At 40.3% G+C, this 24,877-nt stretch overlaps 1 protein-coding gene across 1 annotated transcript in view; it reads left to right on the top strand.

Annotated features, from left to right (window-relative positions):
- ALCAM (activated leukocyte cell adhesion molecule) overlaps positions 1-24,877 on the top strand; it is a 113,556-nt gene that overhangs the window by 67,948 nt on the left and 20,731 nt on the right. Inside the window, exons 2-7 of the mRNA XM_056497397.1 lie at positions 10,713-10,813; positions 13,557-13,776; positions 17,641-17,705; positions 18,079-18,166; positions 18,983-19,165; positions 23,727-23,854. Of these exons, the coding sequence (XP_056353372.1) occupies positions 10,713-10,813; positions 13,557-13,776; positions 17,641-17,705; positions 18,079-18,166; positions 18,983-19,165; positions 23,727-23,854 (785 nt within the window). The remainder of the gene's footprint in view (positions 1-10,712; positions 10,814-13,556; positions 13,777-17,640; positions 17,706-18,078; positions 18,167-18,982; positions 19,166-23,726; positions 23,855-24,877) is intronic.

Below are 24,877 nucleotides of genomic sequence, written 5' to 3'. Positions count from 1 at the left end.
AGCCTGTGCAAGAAGCTGGGGTACCTTAGGGTAGTTTTCCATGGGCAAACAAAGGCCCAAGTGGATGTGCAGATAATGGAGAAAGGTATGATTGCAAATCTGGGTCAGTCAATAGGAGAGACCTGGCATTTTCCTGTGTTTGACAGAGCAAATCAGTATTTGAGGTAGAGAGGCAACAGGCATGAATAAAAAAATTCACATTGCTGGAACCTGTTAGGCACTAATTTTCAATTTGGAAAGACCTTAGGTGGAAGGGAAGTGCTTGTTCCTTCTGACTGTGGTCAGAGAGGACACAACTCACATTTCCTGCATTTATTTACTTTTAAATAGAGTGATCAGTGATATTTTCCTTCCCTCATACTTTGCAATATTATTTGCATTATGGTACTTTAATTTTGCTCCTGAGACTCACTCAAGCTTAAATAAATATACAAAACATATTCATGTTTTGGAAATTTCACATTTTATAAAATATAAATTGTTACTGAGCTTTCATTAGCAAGAAATTCAGTATACTCTATGCTGTCAGTATCAAGTCATGAAGAAACAGGAGGGGCAAGATCTTTTTTAGTATGCTATTGACTTTTTTAATGGGAAGAAAGGGATTCATGGAGGAATATAGTGGTGATTTTTAGGTAATTGTTCTTGAGCTGCAGGTTTTATTTGACTTAGTAGAAACTTTTAAGTCCCTTCTAGTTATTGGATACACACCAGCATTGCTGACTAGCATAATGAGAAAATAAAAACCAATTTTGAGTAGTTTTAACAAATGGAGAAGTGCTTTAGAAGTGCAAGTGAGAAGGATATCAGAAATATGCTTCAGGAGCAGCCAGGGGCTAACCTTTCACCAAGCCACAAAGGCTTTGTTGATCCCATTTTGCCTAATTAGGTATACCCTTTAAAGTAAAAATTCTTTGCAGTATTGACTCAGAAACTGTTCTCTGAGTCACATTTACTTCTCATCCCTTGGCAGATAGCTCGGATCATCAGACTTTAGTAATCTATAACTCACTTCCCTGGCAGATGTGCCTGACCACTTGTAAAAAATCACACCATATGTTGGTAACTATTTTAATAAACTATTCTCTAATTTTTAGTGTGTTAAAAAAAAAAATTGATCATAGCTCCTTTAGTCATGGCTACATCTCAAGCAGAAGTATTTGTAAGAAGGTGTTAGTCATTTTCTCTCTTCCTCTGAATTATGAGAACTATCCCAAGCAATCATTTGTAAAAAAATCCACAAAAGTAAATCATTAACCGTGGTCTTTCAGTTCCAGCATCAACTGTAGGAAAGAACTTTTTTCCCACTATATGGTGCTCATAAAAGTCATAGCTGGGTTTTCTGATGCTGATCACAATTTGCCAATTTCAGGCATGTCTTCTGATGTGGCTCCACCTGGGTTTTGTGGAAACATTGTCTTTGTTAGCATTGTACAATTCAAGCATTTTTAAGTAGGTATCTGTGTGTTCCTTAAGTCTAATTTGTAAATATTTGCTTGGAATTGCACTGCATTTTCCTCTATTTACAGCAGAATTGCTATGTATGTAACTTCTTTTAAACCTGTAAGATCTACTCAAAGGACTTGGAAATTTAAATCCACAAATGTGACTGGTTTGGGATTAGCACTGAATCCAGAAACAGAGTTAGATATTTCTGAGCCAAAAGCTAGGGCTTACATAAAATAGTGTGATTAGAAGGCTACTGAAATCACAGGTGATGTTTTGGAGTGGTAGTTTGGGAAAAGAAGCTTAGGTCTTTCTCTTTGGAGGGAGAATCTTGCTATAACAAAGCCCATGTGCTAGAAAGGCACTAGTGGTTTTCATGGGTTTTCCTTGCAGTCCTTTAGCAGATTTTGGAGCCTTCCTGATTTAAAAGAGAGTGGATTAAACAAGTGGAGCTTTTCTGGTCCTATCTCAGAGCTGTTGGACTTAGCAGTTTCCTTTGTCCTCCTGGAGCAGAGCACTGGAGCAAGGCTGAGGTGGGAAGGTAGGAAGGGTGATGTGCTGACACAAGTAGTTCATTTTGCTGTAGCATTTTGCATCAGTTACTGAGCTTTGAACTGCTCATTTAGTCTCCAGCTTTGCAGTGGATAATGCTAGGAACAGCTCTTTTATGTCATTTGAAAGCCTTGCTGACTTGAAAGCAGTATCTGTTTTACTTTAAATGACAATGATAATGCATGTAATGATGGCCATTCAAGTTTTAAAGGAGTATGACTATGTGCAAATTTCTTTTGCATACCTATCAAAAATTCTAGAAACTTTTGGTGATAATGATCTGGAAAATGTCATGGTTATTGCTTTATATATAACATTTGAAGTTACTAAGCTGAAAAAAGATTATTAGTCACCATTATTTAGATGCAATCTAGGTGTTTGGATACATTAAAAATGAAAAGCTTTTTTTCTGTATGTTCTCCAGCATAATGCTTTAGCAATGATGATGATAGATGTTCAGAGAAATGCTCAGTGTGTACTTCCCTAGGGTAAAGCTTGCAGTGATGATAATCCTTGTAAGCTATGCACTGTGGTATCCACTGCAAACCCATCTGTTCTTGGAAGGACATAACTTCCTAGGACCTCTGCCTTGCAGAGAAATTTCCCTCAATCTTCCCAAAAGCTTCTGCTAAAGTAGTTTCAAATCAGGCTAAATGCAAATCGTACAGAAAAGGAACATAGAGATGGAAAGCTGTTTACTGATTTGGGAAGTGGGAAAAATAATGACCAAAATAGTGAAACAGTTGGGTATTTTGAGATCTTGGAACAGAAGTAGCCTCAGTGAAATGAGCAGCAGTTGGGTAGTCTGGTTTGTGAACAGGCACACAGCACTCAGACATCATGTAGGACTTTGAAAACTGTGGTTAAAGTGCTCCATGGGATTTTGGACCTAAACTCATGGAGGCTCAGCCTGGAGCTCACACTTAAGGTTACCTAGAAAGCCAAACTATGTGCACATGTAGGAAAACTGTCCATCCCTGCATTCCAGACTGGCTGAACTGTGGAGGAAAGAGCCAGTGGGAGGCATGCAATGACCTCAGTCCTCTTGAAGAAGTGGGCTGAGGATTTCTTCACTGACTTTAGGTGGTAGAGCCCGTGTAGCCTGGGTCAGATGGGACAAGTTATCTCAGCTAGTTTCTAGTTATAGCTTATTCCTTTGTACTGATAGGGAAAATGCTTGTTTTATATGGTATTAGAAAGATATAATTGTTTGTATTCATTAGAAAGATGATTTCAGAAGGGCTGTTTCCTTCAGGATTTTTTCCTTATTCATGAAGAAGAACTGTATTTTAAACATACCTAATGCTTGTGTAGGGTAATGATAGCTGAATTCTGCTGGTGTTTAATGCCTGCTCTCTGGTGCTTTCAGTGTCTCTTTAGCTTTGAATACCCTGCCTGTTTTCTGATGTGTGCTGCCCAGTGCCTGAATGTTGTGGGGTGCCAAGCCCCATTTCTCCAGCCTGCTTGTCAAAACCAGTGTTAAGTTACATAAGTGCTCCTGTATGTGTGGGTTTGTTTGGCTACTTGTGTCACTGGAGTTAAGTGAGGGTTTATCTGACAAGCTTGTCAAAAGCAGTTCAGCATCTTCCAGAGTCACAACCACGTTTTTAGCTGGATCTTTTCCCTTCCCTTCTCCCCTTCCCCTCCCCAAAAATAAGCCAAAAAACCAAAACAAACCACAAACAGTCCCAAATGTGCAAGTTACTTAACACCTTCAAAGAGCACAAGTTAGCAGTGTGTATTCTGAAGAGTAATTGCTGTCTGTTCCATCAGTGCTTATAAGATCATAAAGGATTTTTTTCCCTTTGGTGTTAAAATTGCCTGGGCTCTGGTATTATTTAGGGTTAAAACTAATTGAAGGAATACTGTGATAAAGTGTAAGAAACCCTTCAGCAAGTTCTGTTATGTTGCTTTAGAAGTGCTTGGTGCATTAAATACTGATGTATGTATTTTTCTACAATTAGTTTCCCTCTTGGATACTTTTGATGATTCTTTGTAGCTAATGGTCCTTTTGATGGCCTAGTTGCTCTTGTTTGGATTTGTTTCACTATTTAAACAGGTAGAGATAAGAAACAATATAACCTGTTTATATAATCTGTATCAGATAACATAGCAACAAACACACACCTTTGTTTTTAATCATATTTGTATGGTGAAGGTAATCAATGTTTGAATTTTCTTGGAAGTGTTTGCCCTGCTTCCCTATTTACATGCCCAGCATGTAAATGATGATGATACCCACCTAGCTGAAATAAGGGATGTCTTATGTGTGAGTTGTGATAACTTTTTTTTTTTTTTTTTTTTTTTTTTTTTGCTTGCTTTAAGCCAGTATTTTGGCATCCTGAAGTGTATCTTGTGTTTTCTGTGCTATGTCAGAAAACTAATGAGCACTGTGTGTGCACAGGACTGCCTGTTGTAGCTCATGTGAAGAGGCTTGTTCTCAGTAGAGCAAGCTGGATCACAAGGACCAGCTTGTTGAGGAAATGGCAGCTGGCCTCTGTTGTAGAGATGTGCAGGATGATGTTTGGCTCCCTGGCTGTTGTGGCTCAGCAAAAAAAAGATTATTCAAAGGCCCTTTATATCCATATAGGTTTTGGTGTGTTTTTCAGCTGATTTTATCAGCTACAGGTGGTGAAATAAAAGGTACATGACATGTTTGCTGCATATGGGCTTCTGCTACTGTGAAAATCTTGGAAGCCTACTAAATGATTTACTGAAAAAGTGACTTTGCCAGGCAATGGCAAGAGAGGGAGAAAGTTGTGCCTTACCTGAGGAGTCCATGCAGCATGGAAAGCAGCTCTGGAGAGAAGGTATTTGGTAGACACAGGGTTGAACAGGAGGCAGTGATGTACCCTTGCACAAAGATGGCTGGAGAGATTCTGAGCTGCATTAGGGAAGGTGCTGCCAGCTGTGGGAGGGGATCCTTCCCCTCTGCCCAGTGCTGGGGAGACCACACCTGGAGCAGTATGTCCCTTTCTGAGCCCTGCAGCATGAGACATGGGCATGCTGGAGAGAGTCCAGGGGAGCCACAGGACCACCTCCCCTCCAGGAAAAAGCTGAGAGAGCTGGGACTGCTCAGCCTGGAGAGGGGGGATCTCACCAGTGTGTACAGATACCTGAGGGGAGGGTACAAAGAAAACACAGACAGGATCCTCTTAGTGATGCTCAGGGACAAGATGCAGTGGGCACAATCTGAAGCACAGGTTGTAGCTCTGAACATCAGGGAGGAAACACTGTTTTCCCCTGAGGATGACTGAGCACTAGCACAGGCTGCCCAGAGAGGCTGTGGTGTCCTTTCCTTGGAGATGTTCAAAAGCCTTCTGGGTGGGGTCCTGGACAACTGTAGGTCAGGGCTGTAGATGGCCCTGCTTGAGCAGGACCAGATGCCTCCAGACCTCCCTTCCAACCAGTCTTTTAATTTTTATTTTTTTTCCCTCCAAGTAGTGCTTTTAATTAAATGACAATTACTTCCCTGTGTAAAAATCCACTTTAAGGCATTAAAAAAGTATAAATAGTTGGGGCAGTAAACACCTGCTGTCAAGACTTGTCACATCCAAAGCAGGGGAGTTTTTTTTCTAATACATTTTGTATTGTAGCAACACCCAGCTGTCATTCATATACTGCTTTGTCTTTAAAAAAACAAACAAAAAAATTACTTTTAATAAGAGCATATTCAATGCAGAGTGATTAAGCTGGTGGGGATGTAGAGGGGTGTAGTAACTGAGAGAGCTGAGCTGTTTAGTCTGGAAACTAGGAGGCTTATCACTCTCTACAGCTACCTAAGAGGAGATTCTGGTGAGATGGGAGTGGAGAAATGGCCTTAAGTTGCAGCAGGGGACATTTAGATTGGCTGTTAGGAAAAATATCTTTACCCAAAGTACAAAGTGATGCCCTGTAACAGGCTGCCCAGGAAAGTGGTTGAGTCACCATCCCTGGAGGTCTTTAAAAGACTTAGGGACATAGTGCAGTGGTGGGCTTGGCAGCATTAGGTTTACAGTTGGACCAAATGATCTAAAGGGTCTTTTCCTGCCTAAATGATTCTGTGATTCTAAAAGGTGCCTTCCCAATCTCAAGAATATGTAATGGTTTTGTGGAACACTGATATTTCCTAAAAAAAAAAGTCATTTGGGTCAGTACCAGCCACTTATGCTGGTACCTAAGTAGGTGCCCAGTAGGACCTATGTGTGTGCCTATATGGCTGAAATCCCTTTGGGAAGTGGAGGGCAGAAAGAAAATGAGCAAACAACTTAATAAAATATTTATTTCATGAGGCAAAGCTTTATAACATCACAGATTATATTAGTACAGGCTAATCTGGCTACCTGGAGAAAAAGATGGGAGGGCTAATCCTAGTGTAGAGTTCCCAAAGTAGTTAACTAGAGTTTCTGAGGTAGGTGCTAAATAGATATAATAGCTTTAGAGTTTGGACACTGCCATTGCAGAAGCTGCTAATTGACCTCCCCTGCTTCAAGCTGCTGATTGCTGCAAAGAGCCACAGCAGCCAGCCTGTCCTGCTGTTCTCTAGTAATGAGACCTTGCTCCTTTGGTCCAGAAAGTGTCATAAAAAGCAGCATTGCTGAACCTGCCAGGGCAGAAGCATCAGCAGTAAAAAAAAAAAAAAACAAGTGCAAAGGAAAATACAGGGCATCTTTGTAGATGTCATTTAAATGAGTGGATGCCAGAGTACTGAGGGAGGTTCAGCACTCCAGATTTCTCCAGATTTTCCATGTTGTGCAGGCCAGTACAGAAGAGTCTTGGGCAGTACCTGTGCTAATCAATTTTCAGATACAGTCTTACATGCAGCTTGCATCTAGAGGCTGTTTGAACAGCTCTTGTTCTGTTTTACATTTGTCCCAAAAATACTTAAAGCACTTAAAAGATGTGTTTGTGGCAAGAAGTTGTTTCAGTATTGTGAATGGAAGGTAGAGGTGGAAAACATACCTGTTTTCCACACACTTCCTACAGCTTTTATTTCCTTGGAGAATTTATTTCCTAACCTCTTTTTTTAACTCACCTTCTATGCATTCCTCCTATATGATCCTGTTGGTTTAAAAATAATAATTGGTCTCAAGTATGACCTGCCTCATGCTTTTGTTGAGGATCTAAAATAACAACAGCACCTTCTATGCATTTAAGCTTCTGCTCAAGAATTTTTGTTTTGTCCCTTGAAGGTGTGGGTACTGTTTGGTTCTTCCTTTGTGAAACACAGGCAGAGAGCAGGACAAAGGATTCAGTTACTCCAGTTAAAAGCACCAATAGCTGTCATCTCAATTTACCAGTGTCCTGCTGGGATCTTCCCCTGAGCCACCATGAAGCTGCTGCTTTCTTCCCATGTTCTAACCTCTGTGGAAAGGTCTCATCTGGCTCAGAGCTCCTTCAGCACTGGATCAAAGGGAGGGAAATGAAGTAAATCTCAGCCTGCTCAAGCCTCTTGTGTATGTAAAGTGGAAGGAAAGTGATAGAGGTGTAGTTCAGACCTGGCAGGTAGAGCTGCTCTCGGTGTACGTGGGACAAGAACCTGCCTCTGAATGAGTGGTGGCACTAACAGCACCAGCCCAGTTTTAGGGGACAGCATCTCAAAACCACATGAGGAAGCTGGCTGAGCTCTTAATTAGCTCCAGAAAGGTGCACCAGAAATAGAGCAAGGCAGGACAGGATGTCTGGTGTGTCATTCCCTGTGCCCTCCTGCAGAGTTAATGACAAATGAGGGCCCTGACATTGACCCTGCACTGTGTTAGGGCATGGAGCAATTTGTTATGCATTTGTAGATCCTGCTTTCATTTTCTTTGTCTTAGAATGAGCTGGAAATTATGTAAAGTGGCCTCACAATATGATGGTTGATGGTAAGCACTGTCATATCATTAAGCAATAATTCTCTTCTTCTTCCCACCATTTTACAAATCTGTCTAATAGTGACAGAGAGAGGAATTTAAAATTCTGTTGAAGTGGGGTTTTTTCTTAAACTTATTGGTTGGTAGGGTCATTTTGTGGAGATTATTGCAGTTACTGCAGTAAAAGCTTGCAGTTATTCAGTTAATTTTTACTCCTCCAATGTGCTAAGTGGACGAGAATATTTTACAGGAGGACCTTTTGTATTTTGCAAGGACTGTTTCTCTGTATTCAAAGTGAAAACCATATCTTTCTGATTGTGTGTTAACAAATTCATAGAAAACTGTGTGATTTTAGTATAGGCAGAATTTATGGCAAGTCATTATTTTGTGTATTTTAAGAAATGCCTTAAAGCTGAAAGAGTTCTAAAATCAGAGGTCAGTCTTCCTTGTTATCAATTCATCAGTTACCTATTCTGAATGCTCTAGAGTTTCTCCAGAAACATTTTCATTCACCCTTGTGGGGCTGTTTGCTGACTCTTCAGTAGTATATACATGCTACCTTAGCAATTTTGCAGGGGCAGCATTTCAGATCCTAGGGGGTCATTCTGTTTTCCTCTAATGACAGGGAGTATTTCCCCTAATATAATATCTCATATCAGAGGAGCAGTTTTTGGCTTTCCATGTGAGGCCAAATACCATTACAGTTTTCAAATTACTAAATGACACTTAGCTGGAATTTGAACAGATAGTAACCTGTTTACTAATTGAATATATATTTGAAAGTCAGTTGTAATTTTTTTCCTGTGGGAGAGAATCAAAAAAGAACAGCTTTTTCTAGCTGTAGCAAAAAAAAAAAAAACAAACAAACAAACAAAAAAAAAAAAAAAAACAAAAAAAAAAAAACAAAAAAAACCCAACTAGGATTATTGCCCCCCTCCTGGTGATCAGAATGATGATGAGTGTAAGAAAGGGCCAAAAGACAAATTATTGCAGCTTTGAATTTTACTTCCATTTATAGCTTGATATAAAAACATTGCTTCTGTTTCCATGAAATTGAAGTTATCTGATTTCTTTAAAAAATTTTGTTTCATTCTAAAAGATTGCTCTTACTCAGCACCACCTAGTGGAATGACTGCTATTGTCATTTAGGGAGCAGATGGTCTCCCTGAGCCACATAGAATATTAGAGCATCCAGTCCTTATAGTGTGAATAATGCATCTAAAGCCTGCTTGTGACTAATTAACTAACAGAATCAGAAAGATTACCAGTGCTTTAGTTGAAAAGGAGCTGAGTGATGGAAAGAAAGTTTAAAATAAATCCTGGTAGTGCTTCCTGTTATTTCCTATGTTCCTTTAGTCCATTAAGCTCCAGCTTGCTTTTCTGCCTTAACCATGTGGTGCCATCAAGGCTGTAGCTTCTCTAAGGAAAGATTTTGGAGAACTGCTTCTTTGTGCAATATCACACAAGCTCTACAGCCTCATTTGTCACTCTGATACATGTGATAAATACAAGCTGATGTTAGCAGTGAGCTCTGAAGTTCCCACCCGAGAAAAATGCTCTGGAGTCTTTCTAGTTGAAATTGCAGGCAAGGAATTCAGTGTTTGGCTCTTTGAAAAGTCATGATTTTCTTTAAAACAAAAAACAATCCTTGGAAAAATCCCCCTGTTGAGTGCATCTATGTGCTCTATAGAGTTGTCAGATCCTCCAGGCAGCTGCCTTAGGATTTGGGAAAGCAGAGGGGTTTGTGGCTCAGCTCTTTGGGGGTGCATGTTTCATTTTCCAGCTATAGAAAGGAAGGGCTGAATCTTCAGAAAAATTCATGTTTCTAGAAGGAATAGATGATTCTCCTCAGAAACACCTGGCTGCATCACCAGCATCTTCCTTCACTCCCTTAAATACAGTTGCTTTGGCAGCAAGCCCTTATCTCCAGTTGCAAATGAGGGGACAGCAAAAGGGGAGCTCCTGAGTCTCTGGGCAAAACATCTGGAGCTGCAGATGTGTGGCTGAGAGCAGGCAGCCAGCTCACTCTCTGGGCAAGCACTAGAGGCAAAATCTCTCTCCAGTGCAAGGAGCAGCAAACAAGAGGCAGCTAAGGAAAGGAGGAGCAAAGCTGCACTGTAGAAAATGCACTGAGTTGTAACATCTTCCCCTTTTAGCTTCCCTGCATTTCAGCACTTCATCACTTCAGGGTCTGTTGTTTTTGTTCAATTCACATGTTTTGGACAATGAAAATAAGTGGGTCAGTTTTATTTTGTAAATTTGTATGCATTAGCACAATAACATTATGCTGAGGTTTCTGAAAAAGCTGTTCTTAAATAATTCATGGAAGCATTTCACTTCATTTTTTCCAAAATCTAAATGTGCAAACTAGCTTTTTCTTCCTTTTTCTTTCCCAGGTTTTAGGGAACGTTTTACTATCATCATTCCTTTTTCTGTCATTATTTCCTATGTTTTTAATCTTATACAGCAGTCAGAGTATCACTTCTTTGCTGGCCTCCCCACAATATTGTGTTGCAATGAAACCTCTCCAGGCTGTTTTTTCAGATGAAGAAAATAAAGGTTTAGGGATTTTCCCTTTGTACATTTTAAGTTAGAGACTGTCCTGACTGTAGTGTAGATATTCATCTGATTGAGCAGGTATAATCCTGTTTAGAAATCCACTTGGCTTCCATTGGCTCTGGCAGGAAGTATGGGTCCAAAAAGATCATAACAGTCACTTAAGAAATTTAGTAACAGGAATTCTGTTTTGTCACAGGTTTGGGGATAAATCCTATATGCTGGAAAATAACCATGTTGCAATAAGTGTGAACCAAGTATTAGCTAGTGTAGGGGAATTCAAGAAAACATTTAAAATTGTTTTCTCTCTTTCTGTCTCTCCTCCAGCTCTGGGATTGTACACAGTAAATGCAATATATGGAGACACTATTACTATGCCTTGTCCTCTAGAAGTACCAGATGGTCTTATGTTTGGAAAATGGAAATATGTAAGTATGTCTTGTCTTTATATTTATTAGAGCTGTTACAAGATGATGTGTATTTTGTGTGTGTGTGTGTGTGAGATTTTAAGATTCCAGTTGATAGGATTTCTGCCACATGTATGAAACCATTTATTCCTGTGTTTGTAAGACTGCAAGATTCCAAGCTGCACAATTTCTGCCAAGTGCAGATTAGAGGTTTGAGGAATTTATCTCATTGTTCAAGAGAAATAATTATTCAGGAGTTCTCTGCCAACCTGTGTTAGAGATCTGGATGTTACCCCGTGGTGTCTCGCTCACTTGACAGACCCTCATTGCCCTTTTGAGCACTTTTGAAGTTGGCTGCCTGAAGCAGAGCATGCTCCATCCCTGGGAAAAAGCCCTGTCCCTGTCTTTGGTTATCTGTTTCAGGCTTCATTGTGCTCAGTGCACAGCAGACAAGAGAGCAGAGCTGACCTTGGGAGCATTGCTGGGGTTTCACTCTGCCTTTTCTGTCAGGGAACAGGAGTAAAAGCCTGGGTGCTGTCTAGGTGTGCTGGTCAGCCTGCAGTAGAACACCATAGGATGAGCTTCTCCTGTACATGATTGCTGTCCCAGGTCACAAGGAGAATCAGCATCTCAAAGTCAAAAGAAACCTGGAAGCATATGTGGATAAAAACACTGGGATACCAAACCCCTTTTTCTTCTCAGACCATATTGAGACAAATGGTTTTCCTGCCTCTGTGAAGTTCATCTAAATTTTCTCTTCTCAAACAAAATGTACCTGCAATAATAGATAATTTCTAGTGGATTTAAAATTATGTAGTTCTCCCTGCCTTTTTGCAAATGGCATCCACCAGCCTATTTTTACAGGAGAATGATCTGCCTGTGGTGGGGGGAGTCCTGTTTTCCCCTAGCTCCTTCCCTTTATCCCAGTGGTGGGGGGAGTCCTATTTCTCCCTGCTCCTTCTTCAGGTTTTCAGCTTTTTCAGCCCACATCCACTCAATAGTTCTTTTCCTGCAAACAGTTTTCAGGAAATGAAGTCAGAACTCTGAGGAGAATGTTTCCCCAAAAAGGGACAGTAAAGCTGTTCCATGTGAGCATTCAGAAGATGGAGTGCCTACATTTTGCAGTATCTTTTTCAGTCTGCTGACTTTTCTTGGGAAGACACAAGTCCAACTCTCTGAAGATGCAAGGATATTCTGAAAAAATGAAATGCATTTTCTCTTTCCATTGCATTTGGATTTTCTGTGTTGGACTAGTACAAAGCAGCAAGTGGAGATGTTGCAGCTTCTTCCAAATGGAAAAGTACACAAAACCTAACATACAAAGAAGCCTATCTAAGTTGCTGTTGTATGAAATTGTTGACAGCCCACACAACCAAGGGAAAGTTGTACCTTTTCTCCCAGGGCATCTCACAGCATGGCAACAGAGAGGGTTGGATTAGGTTTTTCTGTCAGGTGATTATTTCATTGGAATGATGAGCTCTGTTTTTCTTCTCTGATGCCCTGTGAGAAGCAATTTGGGTTCCTAGTGGGAACCTGGAGGCACTGGGAGACTTTCACCATGGCAGTTGTTGCTCACTTCAGTGTCTGCCTGTGTGTGCCTGCAGCTGGGTGGGCTGCAGGAGTTAGGAGCTCATTTCCACTTGACAGCCAACTTCTTGTCAAGAGCATCGAGTCAAGACAGAGTTTTCTGTGTGACAGACATTAGACAAGTCCAAGAGTTAAAAGTAGGAGGGGGAAAAAGACTGTAAGGGAATTTAAATTTCACAACCAGCTGGTGCCTCGTGCTCCCTGCCCAGCTCTGATACCACTCATCCTGTCACAGCATCATCATGCTCTTGTGGGCTCTGCAGTCCAGCTGGGGTGCTTTGCTGGGAGCACTGCTAACATCAGTGCTGCAAGGTATAAGGGATAAAAGAGAATGAAAACCTTCTCCTGCACCCAGCACAATACTGAACATAAAGACAGAATCAGTGTTTCACCTCTCTTTAAATAAAGGCACACACTGTCTGTCCCTGCTCTGTGCTTGTGTTTGTGTGAGGAAGGAATCAAATCCTGTAGAACTGCCCCTGTAACTTTGTCCCTCCTAAAAATGAGAGATTTTTTTTTAATATGAGAGATTTTTGCAAGGCTGTCAACTTTGTATTCCTTCTTGGGATGGCAACTGCATAAGGAGGATGTCTAGAAAACAATACTTTGCAGATTAAGAATATTTGATTGTATGTATATTCCCATGCTACAAGATCTTAGGTCCTTTAAAGACAAAGGGAAATTAAAAAAAGCTAAGAACTAATTTAGAATAAAATAGGCAGTTATGCCTGATTAAATCCTGCATTTGAAATGAAGTCTAAATATCCCAAATAAACAATATGAATATGTAAAACAATTATGAAAAAAAAGGAAATTGGAGCTGTTGAGACTAGCTCACACATGCTTCTATTTCAAATACTTTTTCATACAGACAGTGGCAAGTGCTGCCAAAAACACCAGCTTTTATCAGAGAAAGTCCTTTGGTGTGCTGAGATTGAGCCAAAGGATTGAAATAATTTTTACTGGTGATATTCTCAATGTGTACCATGGCAGTCTTAAACTAGATCTTATTACACTGAATTTCTTCTATGTACAGCAGAAATTACTCAGGGGAAAAAAGTCATCTGATACAGTTTGCAGATATTTTTTTAATTATAGGTTTGTACCAATTGCAAATCTTCAGGAACTTTTAAATGAGTGTTTATGCAAAATAGAGGTGTTTATCCTTTTGTTGTAGGAAATGCCAAATGGATCTCCAGTATTTATTGCCTTCAGATCATCAACAAAAAAAAATGTACAGTATGATGATGTACCAGACTACAAAGACAGGTTGAGTCTCTCAGAAAACTATACATTATCCATCAAGAATGCAAGAATCAGTGATGAGAAGAGATTTGTATGTATGCTAGTTACAGAAGATGATGTTTCTGAAGAGCCAACGATAGTCAAAGTTTTCAGTAAGTAAATCTAGTTTTTACTACCATTAACATTCATCAGCATCTGAATCATAAATTACAGAAACTTTTGTTTAAGGCAGGATTAAAGCCAAGAAAGTAAGTCTGGCTCAGTAAATTACTAAGAGTAGCAAATTTCTGCAGCTTTCAAAAATGTAATCTACTGGTGGCATTTATGTAACAGGACTGCCTGCACTTGCAGTTTATTCATGATAAGTGCTGGCTCAAAGAGAATTTTAGGCTTTGATAATGACTCACTTATGTGATGTCATTTGGCCTTGGAAATGAAAAATGTAAAATTAGCATTGATTATTTTCCATTTGTTCTCAGAGCAAATTTTTCTGCAGGAGGGAAACATTAACTGTGTGCAGTCTGTAGGATTTCAGGGGGGGAGGTTTGAAGTGGCTCTGAGCAGCAATAGCACAAACTGTGAGGGACAGAGCAGGAGGCTGGAGAATGAGCCACCAGCCCCAAATGCTTGTTTTGTCCCCTGCTGAATGCTAGGAAGGAGAAGTGCCAGTTTGTTGTTCTCTCCCAGAGGTTCAGTAGTGTTTGGTACCCTACAGCTCAAAGGCAAGGCTGGACTGCAGTGCAAAGCCCAGCCTTGCAAGGCTCAGCTCAGAGCTCACACAGCAGCAGGGACAAGCCTGGTCCCTTCCTGCTGCTGATTCAGAGCACAAATGTAATCCATCAAACCCTGAGTCAGCCTGGGGAGGTGTCCACTGTGGTTTTCTAGGGACACTGAGCTGTGACTGCAGTGTCTTATCTTCCTTAGCTTCATGTTTTTATATGGCTTTTGGCCTTTGTTGCTCTTCAGGCACAGATTTTTGCAGTCAGAGTAAGTTTGTTGTGGAAACATGCTGACTGCAGGTACAGGCAGTTTCAGAGATCAAATTCATGTTTGGGAAGGGCAGCCTTTTTCTTCTCTCAGGTAGAGGTGTCAGGGAGTTCTCAATGATATCTATGCTGTCAGTCACATAAATGAGTTTAAAGCTAGATTAGCAGCCAATAGTAATTCCCTCATTTCACTTCCAATTTGACTGCAAGAACAATTGAATTAATGACAACAGGGAGGAGTGTGCTCAGAGCACACATAGTAAACACAGTGCTTCAAAGGAGATGATAAAGAATTATCATGTTTACTTATTGCACAGTAGTAAATATGTAGATGAGGCAGTGGTATATGGTAAAATGAAACACTAACTGTTTGAATTACTGGGTACTCGACTAAGTATTAACAATGCTAACTCAGGCATGGAGCACAGCTTGTCTGGTTTATTCTGTGCATTAATTCTAGTAGAGAAAGCTGCTATTTACTAAGGAAGATAAGAGAGGAGGATGACACACATGTAATATGGCAAACTTAGTGCTGCAAGCAAAATTACCTTTGTATTTTTTCATTTTATGTTCACAACTTTATTTATGGTTCTCTTAACTTTTCTTTGCATTTAATTTTCTTGAGTCTGGTTTTTAAGTTCTCATTTTTAGTTGCTTGCTTGCTTTAATTGCAGAAGAATTAAGAGTAACTGGTAAGCTTCATTTATTTAATGAGGAGAGTTTCTAAGTCATTGAGCCACAGGTACAGAGCCAGGCTGCTGCAGTGTGACCCTAATAAACCAGAATCTCATGCACCTGAAACTCAGCAGCATCCCAGAAGCCTGATTCTGGGTTTTGCTGGAGCTTGTTCCATCTCAGCTGTGCTACCTGATTATCTCACACTAAGGAGCTGAATTGGCTCTCTCTGCAGGTACCACCTGCTAGTCTCTCTCACTGACTACTCAAACAAGCCCTACCAGCTTTCCAGATGGATCCTGTCAGCACTTTTTTTGTGGAATGAAATAGCCAGTTTTCAAAGCAGAGCAGCCCAGCAGACAGGAGCTGCTGTCCTGCTGCACTGGCACTTGGCTTTGTAGGCAGTGAACTCTTTTTCCCTCTATTATGAGACCTATATGGAGTTGCAAAGTACTCTGGCAAGCTCTTAAGCTGAGAGATAAGCAGTGTGCTGAAGCTGCAAACCCACCAAAGTGGGGTTTGCTGCCAAGTTTAAAATTTTCTCTCCCTTCAGACGCCAAGTCAGTGTTTTACAGAGAATTACCTTGGTGCACGTGCAGCAGCTGGGGGATCTGGCAGCAGCAGGTTCCTCTCCAAGGCTGCTCACAGAGAGCAGGTGCAGCCTCTCCACTGGAACATCTGCCCAGCCACAGAGCACTCAGGGTGGGGACAGCCCCACACAGCAGCTGCACAGCTTCCCCTCATCCAGCACACCTAAACCAGGCACTTTAACCATCCTGGGGGGATGAGAGGCAAAAAGAAGCAGAGCTGAGGGGAGGGAAGGTGTCAGGGCTTGATAAGCTGGTGGCTGGGACAGGCAGGCAGCTACCCCTGTTTAAGGGGACCCAAAAATCTGACCCAGCAGACCTTTGAATGGTCTTGTAAAATGACATTTTCTTGAATTGACATGAAAATATTTTGTCCTTGACAAATATATAGAAAAGATCTACCTTTTTCCTTTAAAACTAACAAAAGAGAGAAAAACGCGTATATCTCCTAAAAATAAAAATCTTTATTAATTTTTTTAATCAATATGACAGTCTTAGTGTATAGTTTTGATTGTGTCTTTTGTTTGGTTTTAGTTTTTGCCACAAGCAAAGTTATTTGAAAAATGTCAGATGAATAGCTTCTTTTATTCACTTTCATTTCCCTTTTGACCTGATTTTGTTCCATCCTAGGGTAATCATCCAAGTGAAGAGTATTTATGCATTTGCATGTAAACACACACAAATAAAATAAATTTTTGGGAAAACACACAGGCTGGGTACTTCTGTGACAGCAGGAGCAGTGCATCTGCACATCAGTAACTTCATCAGTGTGTGCAGAGACTTTGGCAGGTGGTGGAGTTCTCTAAGGGCTGGGATTACCAATGTACATGCAGTATTTTGTAGGAAGCTTGATTTGGGGAAAGGGTTCTGTAAGCTGACACGGTTAAGAATGTTTCATTCTGTAAAAGTATGTGTGTTTAAGCAGTACAGATAGGGTGTAGATCCTTTCCTTGACTGTATAGACATTGATTTATTTTTTTTCCCTTCACTCTTCCCCTCTTCTTTTAAAATTGTGGTGAAAACTGTCTCTTTTGGAGATAAAAATTTGCATTCTGGGCTTCAGGCCAAACTGTTTTAACAGACAAGTTATATAGTCCCTAGAAAGTAGTCTTTTATGATGGAAACACTGATAGATCCTCCACTTTGGCAAGCTAAGAGATCCATCTACCATAATAAAAGTAAATAAGAAGACTAGCTGGCACTGAAGAAAAAGTTGGGTTTTTTTAAAAGAGTCATAACTAACATAGAATCGGTTTAAATAATTACACTTTTCTCTATCATCTGAGTTTCTTAAATGTAATAATCCCAGTTATGAAAAATGAACATTAGAAGAATAATTTGGTTGAATTTGTTCCTTTATAATGTTGACAGCTCAGATACAGTAATATCTGCAGGAAAGCTGCTTTTTTTGTTGCAACAGTTTCTGGACTACTGGCTCCTTCTCCAGCACGTGTATCCTATAAATCCATAGATCAGATCAGGTCCTCTCCTCCTGGGTGGTGAGCTAGTCTGTCTGCATTTTCAGAGTACATGGAATTCTTTGTGGAAGGTGTGACACATTTAAAGTGAGAGTTTGTTCTTGTGTTTTTGCTAATATTGAAACAGCACTTTCCCTTTTCTTCTTTTAATGGGAAATGTAGGCGAGACTGTATGAGGATAGATTCTTCTGTTTCATTTCAAAAGTGCACATATTTTTAGTATATTTTTTGTTTTCCAAACAGCTGTTTGTGCTCCCTTCACCAGTACTTTTATCCTATTTATGTTTTAGAACAACCCTCTCCACCAGAAATCTTACATCAAGCAAACCTGTTAGAAACAGAGAAGCTACAAATGGTAAGAGCAGCATTCTCCCTCACAGTTTTGTTCCCAACAGCTGCCTGAAGTCCCTTTACATCCAGGCAGAGGTGATGGATGGCTCAGAGAGGTGAATGAACACCTGCCTGTGAGTCTCTGTCCAGGCTGAGCACAGAACAATTACCTTGTCACTATTAATTTATTTATTCCTGCCTGATCTGCCAACAAGGCAGGATCTTAAACCCACCACCCTCTTCCAAACTGCACCTCCCTGATTTGATAATATGCCCTATTTAAGAAAAGTGGCTGAGGTTAAGCATTTGAACTTTCTAGAACTTTTGACCCAAACCAGCATAAGTAAAACCAGAATTATGTGGAGAAAACCAGTGTGTGATTCCAGTGTGTTTTGCAGCTTGGGGAGTGCGTGTCCAGGGACAGCTATCCCGAGGGCAATGTCACGTGGTACAAAAATGGGAGAGTTCTGCATCCCGTGGATGATGGTACGTCCTGGTGGCCCTGCATCCACCCATGGGTGTGTGCATGAGGATGTGTGCTTGTAAGGGCTGCTCTGCCCTATTCTAATGTATTCTTCCTTTGGGAAAGACTGCTCATATGGAGAGATGCAGCTGGAAGGAGAGGTTCAGGCATTTCACAGTACCCAAGCTGCACCACATGTTCTTTCTGTTTGAGTTCCAGTTTTAAATACACATCATGGACAGGAGAATTCTATCACAAACCTGGTTTTGAGCCTATGTAACTAATAGAAATCTGTATCTAATTTCCACCTTCTTGCAAGGTTTTAACTGTCTCAGTTTTGTGCCTGTCCAATATTGTGTTTTGGACCACACAAACCATCATCTTATACAGCTGTTTATTTTCCAGCATATGTAAGAATATTTTTTTTCCTTATTTTCAACTTTGACAGACTGATAAGGCTACAATATTTCTCCTTCCATACATTAGAGAATGCTTAAAAAACTAAATTTGATTCTTAATTTCTTGTCATAGTTTTTGAGGTTTTCTTTCTGTCTTACAAATTAGGCTGATATTTGTATTAATAATCCTACCAGTTAGCAACTAGTTTTTTGTTTGGATTTGATTTAAAATATTTGGTAGGTTAGGGATGTGTTATTGGTAAAATATTCCTGGTGTACTTCAGTGGCAGTACTAGAGGAAAACTATACAAGCTCTTGGGTAACATGTCATGTTTCTTGTGTGTTTGCAGCCTGATCTCAAATGCAGAACAGGCTGCAAATACACAGGAAAAAGGTTTCAAATTCTGTCTGTGTGACACTGAAACATTATTTCCTTTTCAGTTGTGGTCATAAATTTGCAGAAGATTGTGGACAGAACAACCGGACTCTTCACTATGACATCGTCTCTGCAGTACATGCCAACAAAGGAAGATGTAAATGCCAAGTTTTCTTGCATTGTGACTTATTATGGACCATCTGGCCAGAAAACAATGCAGTCTGAACCAGTTGTCTTCGATGTTCACTGTAAGTTATTGAAAAGCATCATTTGCTCTACAAAATCTACCTCCAGGGCAGGGGAAAGCAAAATCAGAAACAGTTTACAGAATTAGAGAGTGCTTGGCTATTGAAATGGTTGCTTCAAAACTGATTTGCATCAAGGTCTGAGTACATTGCCAAGGTAATTCTTATTATCTGTAGATTTACCTGAGAGTTCATTTTTCCTGAATATCAAGATTTCATTGACAATAGAAAAGTGATAGCCATAAAAAACAACAGTGAAATAGGCTTTGGAGAATTTTAAGAGAAGTTATAGTGGTTGATAAAAGTGACTCTCTGTGCCCCCTGAAATATGCAGTAAAGACACAATACAATTTCTAGTAAACTCAAATATTTATTTTTCATCTTTTCAGAATCAGCACCAAGCAGTTAATGCTGGCTGTCTACCTTGCACAAAATGCTTATCTACAGCTGTAAGATGCTGTGTTTTACATTTAAGATGTATAATTTGAATATTGGTAGACTTTTAAGTAGAGAATTTGTGTAAATAATTGCTTCTAACTGGACTGAATTCTAAAGCAGCTTCCTTACTGTGTTACTGATGGATGTGGAAATCATAATGTTCCTTTGAATAAACAAAACAGGCTGTTGGCAAGGAAAGATCAGAGGAGGTGGCAGCACTTAGAGACCAGGGGAAGAGACATTTCAAAGTCTTGTAAAATGACACTTCTGAAGGGCTGTAGAAGGCAGCAGGTCACAGCAGAATAGGGAGGAGCAGGAGACAGACAATATGTCCAGTCAAGTGTTACCACTCTGCACATTTCTCCAGGTAGTGTGAGTGCACCACTGCCTTGAAAACAAAAGCCAAAGGCTGGCAGTGCCTGTGTGTGTTCTACCTGGACAGTAGTTGCTTTTCCTCTACAGGTAAAGTTTGTTGAGCCACAGGGTAGGGATCTGTTTTGACCCTGGTCAAATAAAGCAGCTAGTCTTTGGTTTCATCAGAAGTTAGGGCTGTCTTTTTTACCAGCTGTTTCTCCAGAATGACAACCAGCAGAACTAATTCAGAAGAAAACCTTTGGGACAGCTGTTACCCATGGGAATACCATAGGTGTTTCAAGCCTGCAGGCACCTATCCCATCACTTTAAACCTAGAGGCATTTCTTTTTTTTTTTTTTTTTTTTTTTTTTTTTTTTTTTTTTTTTTGTTTTGCTTTATAAAGCTGGGTACCAAATTTCACTTTGGCTTTTTCTGTCATTTGTGGAGCCCCATGACCATGAATACCTCCTGCTGTGCATGGCAGATGTTCCCAGGAAAGAGAGATAATGACCAGAAAGCATTATTGGTATTACTTGGCAAGAGATGCTGTGCTGTCCTCATTTCCCCTCTGCTTTCAGCCACTTCACCTGTCGAGGGTGAGGCTGTTCCAGGTTCTGTGGTGTGTGTGCTACATGCCCTTGCAAGTAAGAACTACCCCATATGAAGGGACAGGAAGGCTGCATGGCTCTGGGATGGTCACTGGCCATGTCTAGCATGCCCTCTGTATAAAGATTAAAAGTTTGATAAACTAGCTCTTCTAGTCCTGGTCTAGTAAAACACAATTTAATTAATTTTGGCAGTGTGCTGCTAATTAGCAAATACTGGGAGGCAGGCATGCCTTCAGTACTGAAGAGGCCTCAGGTATGAACTTTGACTTCAGAGTGGGGAGTTAGCCAATTTTCTTTCTGAGTATTTTCATCTGCTGTAACTTCAGATCCTTACTCTGCATAAACACATCTCCAAATGGATTTGTGAAATTCTTCATTAGTAGATGTCCAAGCTTCAACAGATGCATTTCATGGCTGCTGTTAGTTGATGATAATGACCTGTCTGATTTGGTTTTGCTTTTATAGTTTAGTTCAGTGTTCCTAATTAGTTTCTCAATAATTGTGATTTTTTTTAATGAGTCAAATACAATGCAGATCAAAAAAATGGCAGACTCCAGCTCTTAAGAAATGAAGTCTTTCAGCCTTTTTTATTTTAGATTGACTGTGAAAACTATGATACTTTGCATCTCTAAAGCAATAGAACAAAATCATAGAGACCTACTACTCATTTCTTGCAACTTACCCATTTCTCCCAAAGAAATGGGGAGAGCATGATTAAAACTATGCCTTCAGAAGATTTTTTTAAAGATATATCTATTCAGTCAGGATCTAAGAACTGTTTTATTGTTTGTTTTGTTTTTGTATTTTGTCTTTTGCATTGAGTTGGTACAGTCTTTAGTACTCAAGGGTTTAATATCTAGTTCACATGCTGGAAGGAGCCAACCACTGTAACCTGGTTTGACAAGAAGAGTGAATTAGCTCTTGCTGTGTTGGATGTTACTTGGATTAGGATAATTTAGCTCAGCTAACAGCAGTTATGTGCTTGGTTTTGCAGCTGCAAGCAAGGAAGCTACTGAAAGCAAGGAGTACTGGGAGAGAAGTCTTGGAGCTGGACACTTAGATAGTATCTCAGATATTTAATTATCTAGGCTCCAGTTATGTGGGGTTCTGCTCAGCATTAATCAGTCAGGCAGGCATGCCCTGTTGTTAGGTGTCTGTCTTGTTATGGATAAACTGCTTTACATAACAGATTAGAGTCAAAGACACTTCACACTCAAGCTGTTCCAGGGTTGGTGTTTTCCTTGAAATGTGGCTGGGGCAGCTCTGGGATCGCAGCATTTGTTTGCTAAATGGCTGCCTTTTGGTGCTGGCTCCTGGGATTTTGCTGTGGTAGAGAGCAGAATGTCAGATTTGCAAAAGCACCAAGTAAGATGGGCCAAGTCAGGCACGTGTGCCACTGAAAGGCAAGATGTGCCTTCACCAGGCTGCTGCTGTTAGTGAAAGCAGGGAGTGCATTATTCATAGCAAGCACCACTCTGCATGGCACTGGGCACCATCTTCCTCACATGAATGACCTCCTCATCTTAGACAACAGTAAAAGTAGTCTTTTGCTGTTTACTTCTGCATGTTTGGGTTTTTTTTCTAGTTCAGCAAATTAAATTAAAATTTGCTCCTGATGGATTGCAGTAGATAGAAGGGTAGGATATTCCTACAGAAAAGACTGGTGGTTTGCAGGAATGTAACTTTTGTTTAACTGTGTCCATTTTTAATCCACTCCTGTTTATCTCTGTGGGGAAAAACCTGTTCTAAATTAAAGTCCTAAAGTCTTACCCTTTATTAATTCCTCCCATCTGAGTCTCGAGACAAAGCCTAAGCAATTCCAGCGTATATCTAGGCATTCTTTATGATAACTTTATCTTAACATAAACTTGGCAGGAGGAAAGACATTTCACAGCAGCCCCTGAAACTGAGTTTTTTTGGCCCAGCAGCTACCAGGAGGGGCATGCATGTCATTCCTGGCCAGCTATCTCATTGCATCTGTTGTGTTCCATACCAGCAGGGATGCTGCTGACTCCTTTTTCCAAAGCTGAGCTTCATCTCTGAAGGTGCTGAGGTACTTGTTTGGCTGTGGATGGGAGCAGAGGCTCTGAAGGAGGGAGGCTGTGGCTGGCTGGGTCCAGCACCCATCCTGCCCTGGAGGCTGTGCTGGGGCTCTCAGTGCTGCAGAGGCCACAGTGAAATGCAGCTCCTGGTACTGAGAATTCCCACCAGGACACAGACTTGATGAATGCCTGCAGGGTCAGGATGGCTGTGCAGCACACACTTCACTACACACACAAAATCACCTGTCAGCCAGGGCTTTCTCTGCTCTGGAGGTTTTTTTAGTGACTAATAAGGTGCTCTGTGCTCTGTCTTAATGCAGGACTGGCATCTTTGATGGAATTTTATTTATCCTTTGAAATTAAAATGGTAAAGAGTTATCTGCCCATATAATTTAAATTTTGTTCATTTGACTTTGTTTTTTGAAAATTATATTTAGGTCTCTACTTAGAAAGGATAGCATCTGTTACAGAATACTCTCCTTTAAAAAAATTATGAAAGTAAAATGTAAGTTATAGTTCAACTTCAGTGAACATGACAGAAGTATGTTACATTTATTGTTCTGTTGACTATGTTAAGGGTCCTATTATGTTCACCAGATTTATCTTTCTGAAAGCCTGTAGTGATCAGCATATAGAACAGGCTGAACATAGTTGCTTAGTTCATATTTATTTCTTTTTAATGCCAGAAGGCTGTTATCTGCTGCTCATATGTGGCACTGAGAGCTTCAGTTGTGTTTTTGATTGCTGCAGTCCTCCAAACTGTGGAAATTTCACAGAGGACAAGTTAATCCCTCATAATGAAGTCACACCATGAAATGGTTCATACTAATCAGGATTTATTTTGCTTTAAAGCACATTACATGGTTATAATCGTTGCTGTTTCAGTTACAGGTATTTTGGAGAAGAAAAATGGATTGTATGGGGTATGACTTCTTTGCACTTAATTGGCAAAAATATAGAAAGTGTGATTAACTTCAAGTTCTTTTATAAAAAGATCTACACATGCAAATATTTTCAGGTGCAGGATGATAAAATTGCATTTTTGGGGCCATGAATATCGTATGCATAGTGTGGCTGTGTGGATTATGCTGGAGCTATTACATAGGTACATTATTTTCACAGACCCAACAGAGAAGGTGACTATTCAAGTGCTGCCACAAAGTAGTACCATTAAAGAGGGCGATAACATCACTCTGAAGTGCTCAGGAAATGGCAACCCTCCTCCCCAGGAGTTCCTGTTTTACATTCCAGTAAGTCCTGCCTTGCTGTGGCTGCCTGGTGAAATATTCTGTATCATTCCTTCCTGCAGACATTGCTACATGTCGGTGTATACGTGGTTTTGTAACAAATGAAGAAAGGAACAAACACTGAAGATAGACATTGACCATTATATCATGCTCTGAGAATGCCTCACCTCAGTTGGCAAAATGTTTTTGAGAAAACCCTCTCCTTCCCCTCAGCCCACCCAAATTTTTCAGTTTAGACCTATTGAAAATTATTAGGCTTCATTTCCCATCATCAGGTATTTTAATAAACAGTTTTGATTACAGCAGTTTAGCATCTTGAAGAAAACCATCTTATCTGTTGTCATAACACAGATCCAGCAGTGAAAGTACAGCAAATTAATTCAGCTATTTTTTGGTCTTTCACAGATTAATCTTTGTGCAATTTCTTTTCTTCAGTTAATTATTTGTTTGATGGCATAATAACACAAAAAAATAATGTGTGTGACAGCACAGGAGAAGAAATCTGTAAAATGTGTAAGACACAGACTGAGAAAAATAAAGACCTTATTACCATTAATCTTCTTAGTTCTGGTGAAATCCACAGACAGATGTGGCTTTATATTCTAAGAGTCCTGGTCCTTGTTGCCATGTCCTGCTTCCCACTGCTGTTTGATATGCCCTGTTTGTTCCTGCTGCAGCCCTGAGCAGAAGTGGTGTCCTTTCAGATGTTCCAAAGCCAGCATGTCACCCTCTGACAGAATCCTCATCTGCTCTGGGCTCCAGCTCTTTGAATTGCTGGAGAGAGCAGGGGGGGCCAGGAGTTGGACTCCTTATCTCAGAACAGCCATTTAGATTCAGTGAGTCATCCTGGAAACTCACTGAATGCCAGTGAAAAGAGTCTGGTATCTCTCCATGCTCCATATCACAGTGAGGAGCTTAACACCAGTTGGTCTTATCTTTGGGCTCCTGCTACCTGACACTGCTCCTTGCTCTCAAGGAGACAGAGCTGCAGAGGGTGATCTCTTTGAAAGGCTCACTCTATTATAA

The sequence above is a fragment of the Oenanthe melanoleuca genome, chromosome 1 (assembly GCF_029582105.1).
Source record: "Oenanthe melanoleuca isolate GR-GAL-2019-014 chromosome 1, OMel1.0, whole genome shotgun sequence".
In the NCBI taxonomy this organism is placed as follows: Eukaryota; Metazoa; Chordata; class Aves; order Passeriformes; family Muscicapidae; genus Oenanthe; species Oenanthe melanoleuca.
Note: the sequence above shows the minus strand (reverse complement) of the source record. Positions and strands in the feature narration are given on the sequence as shown.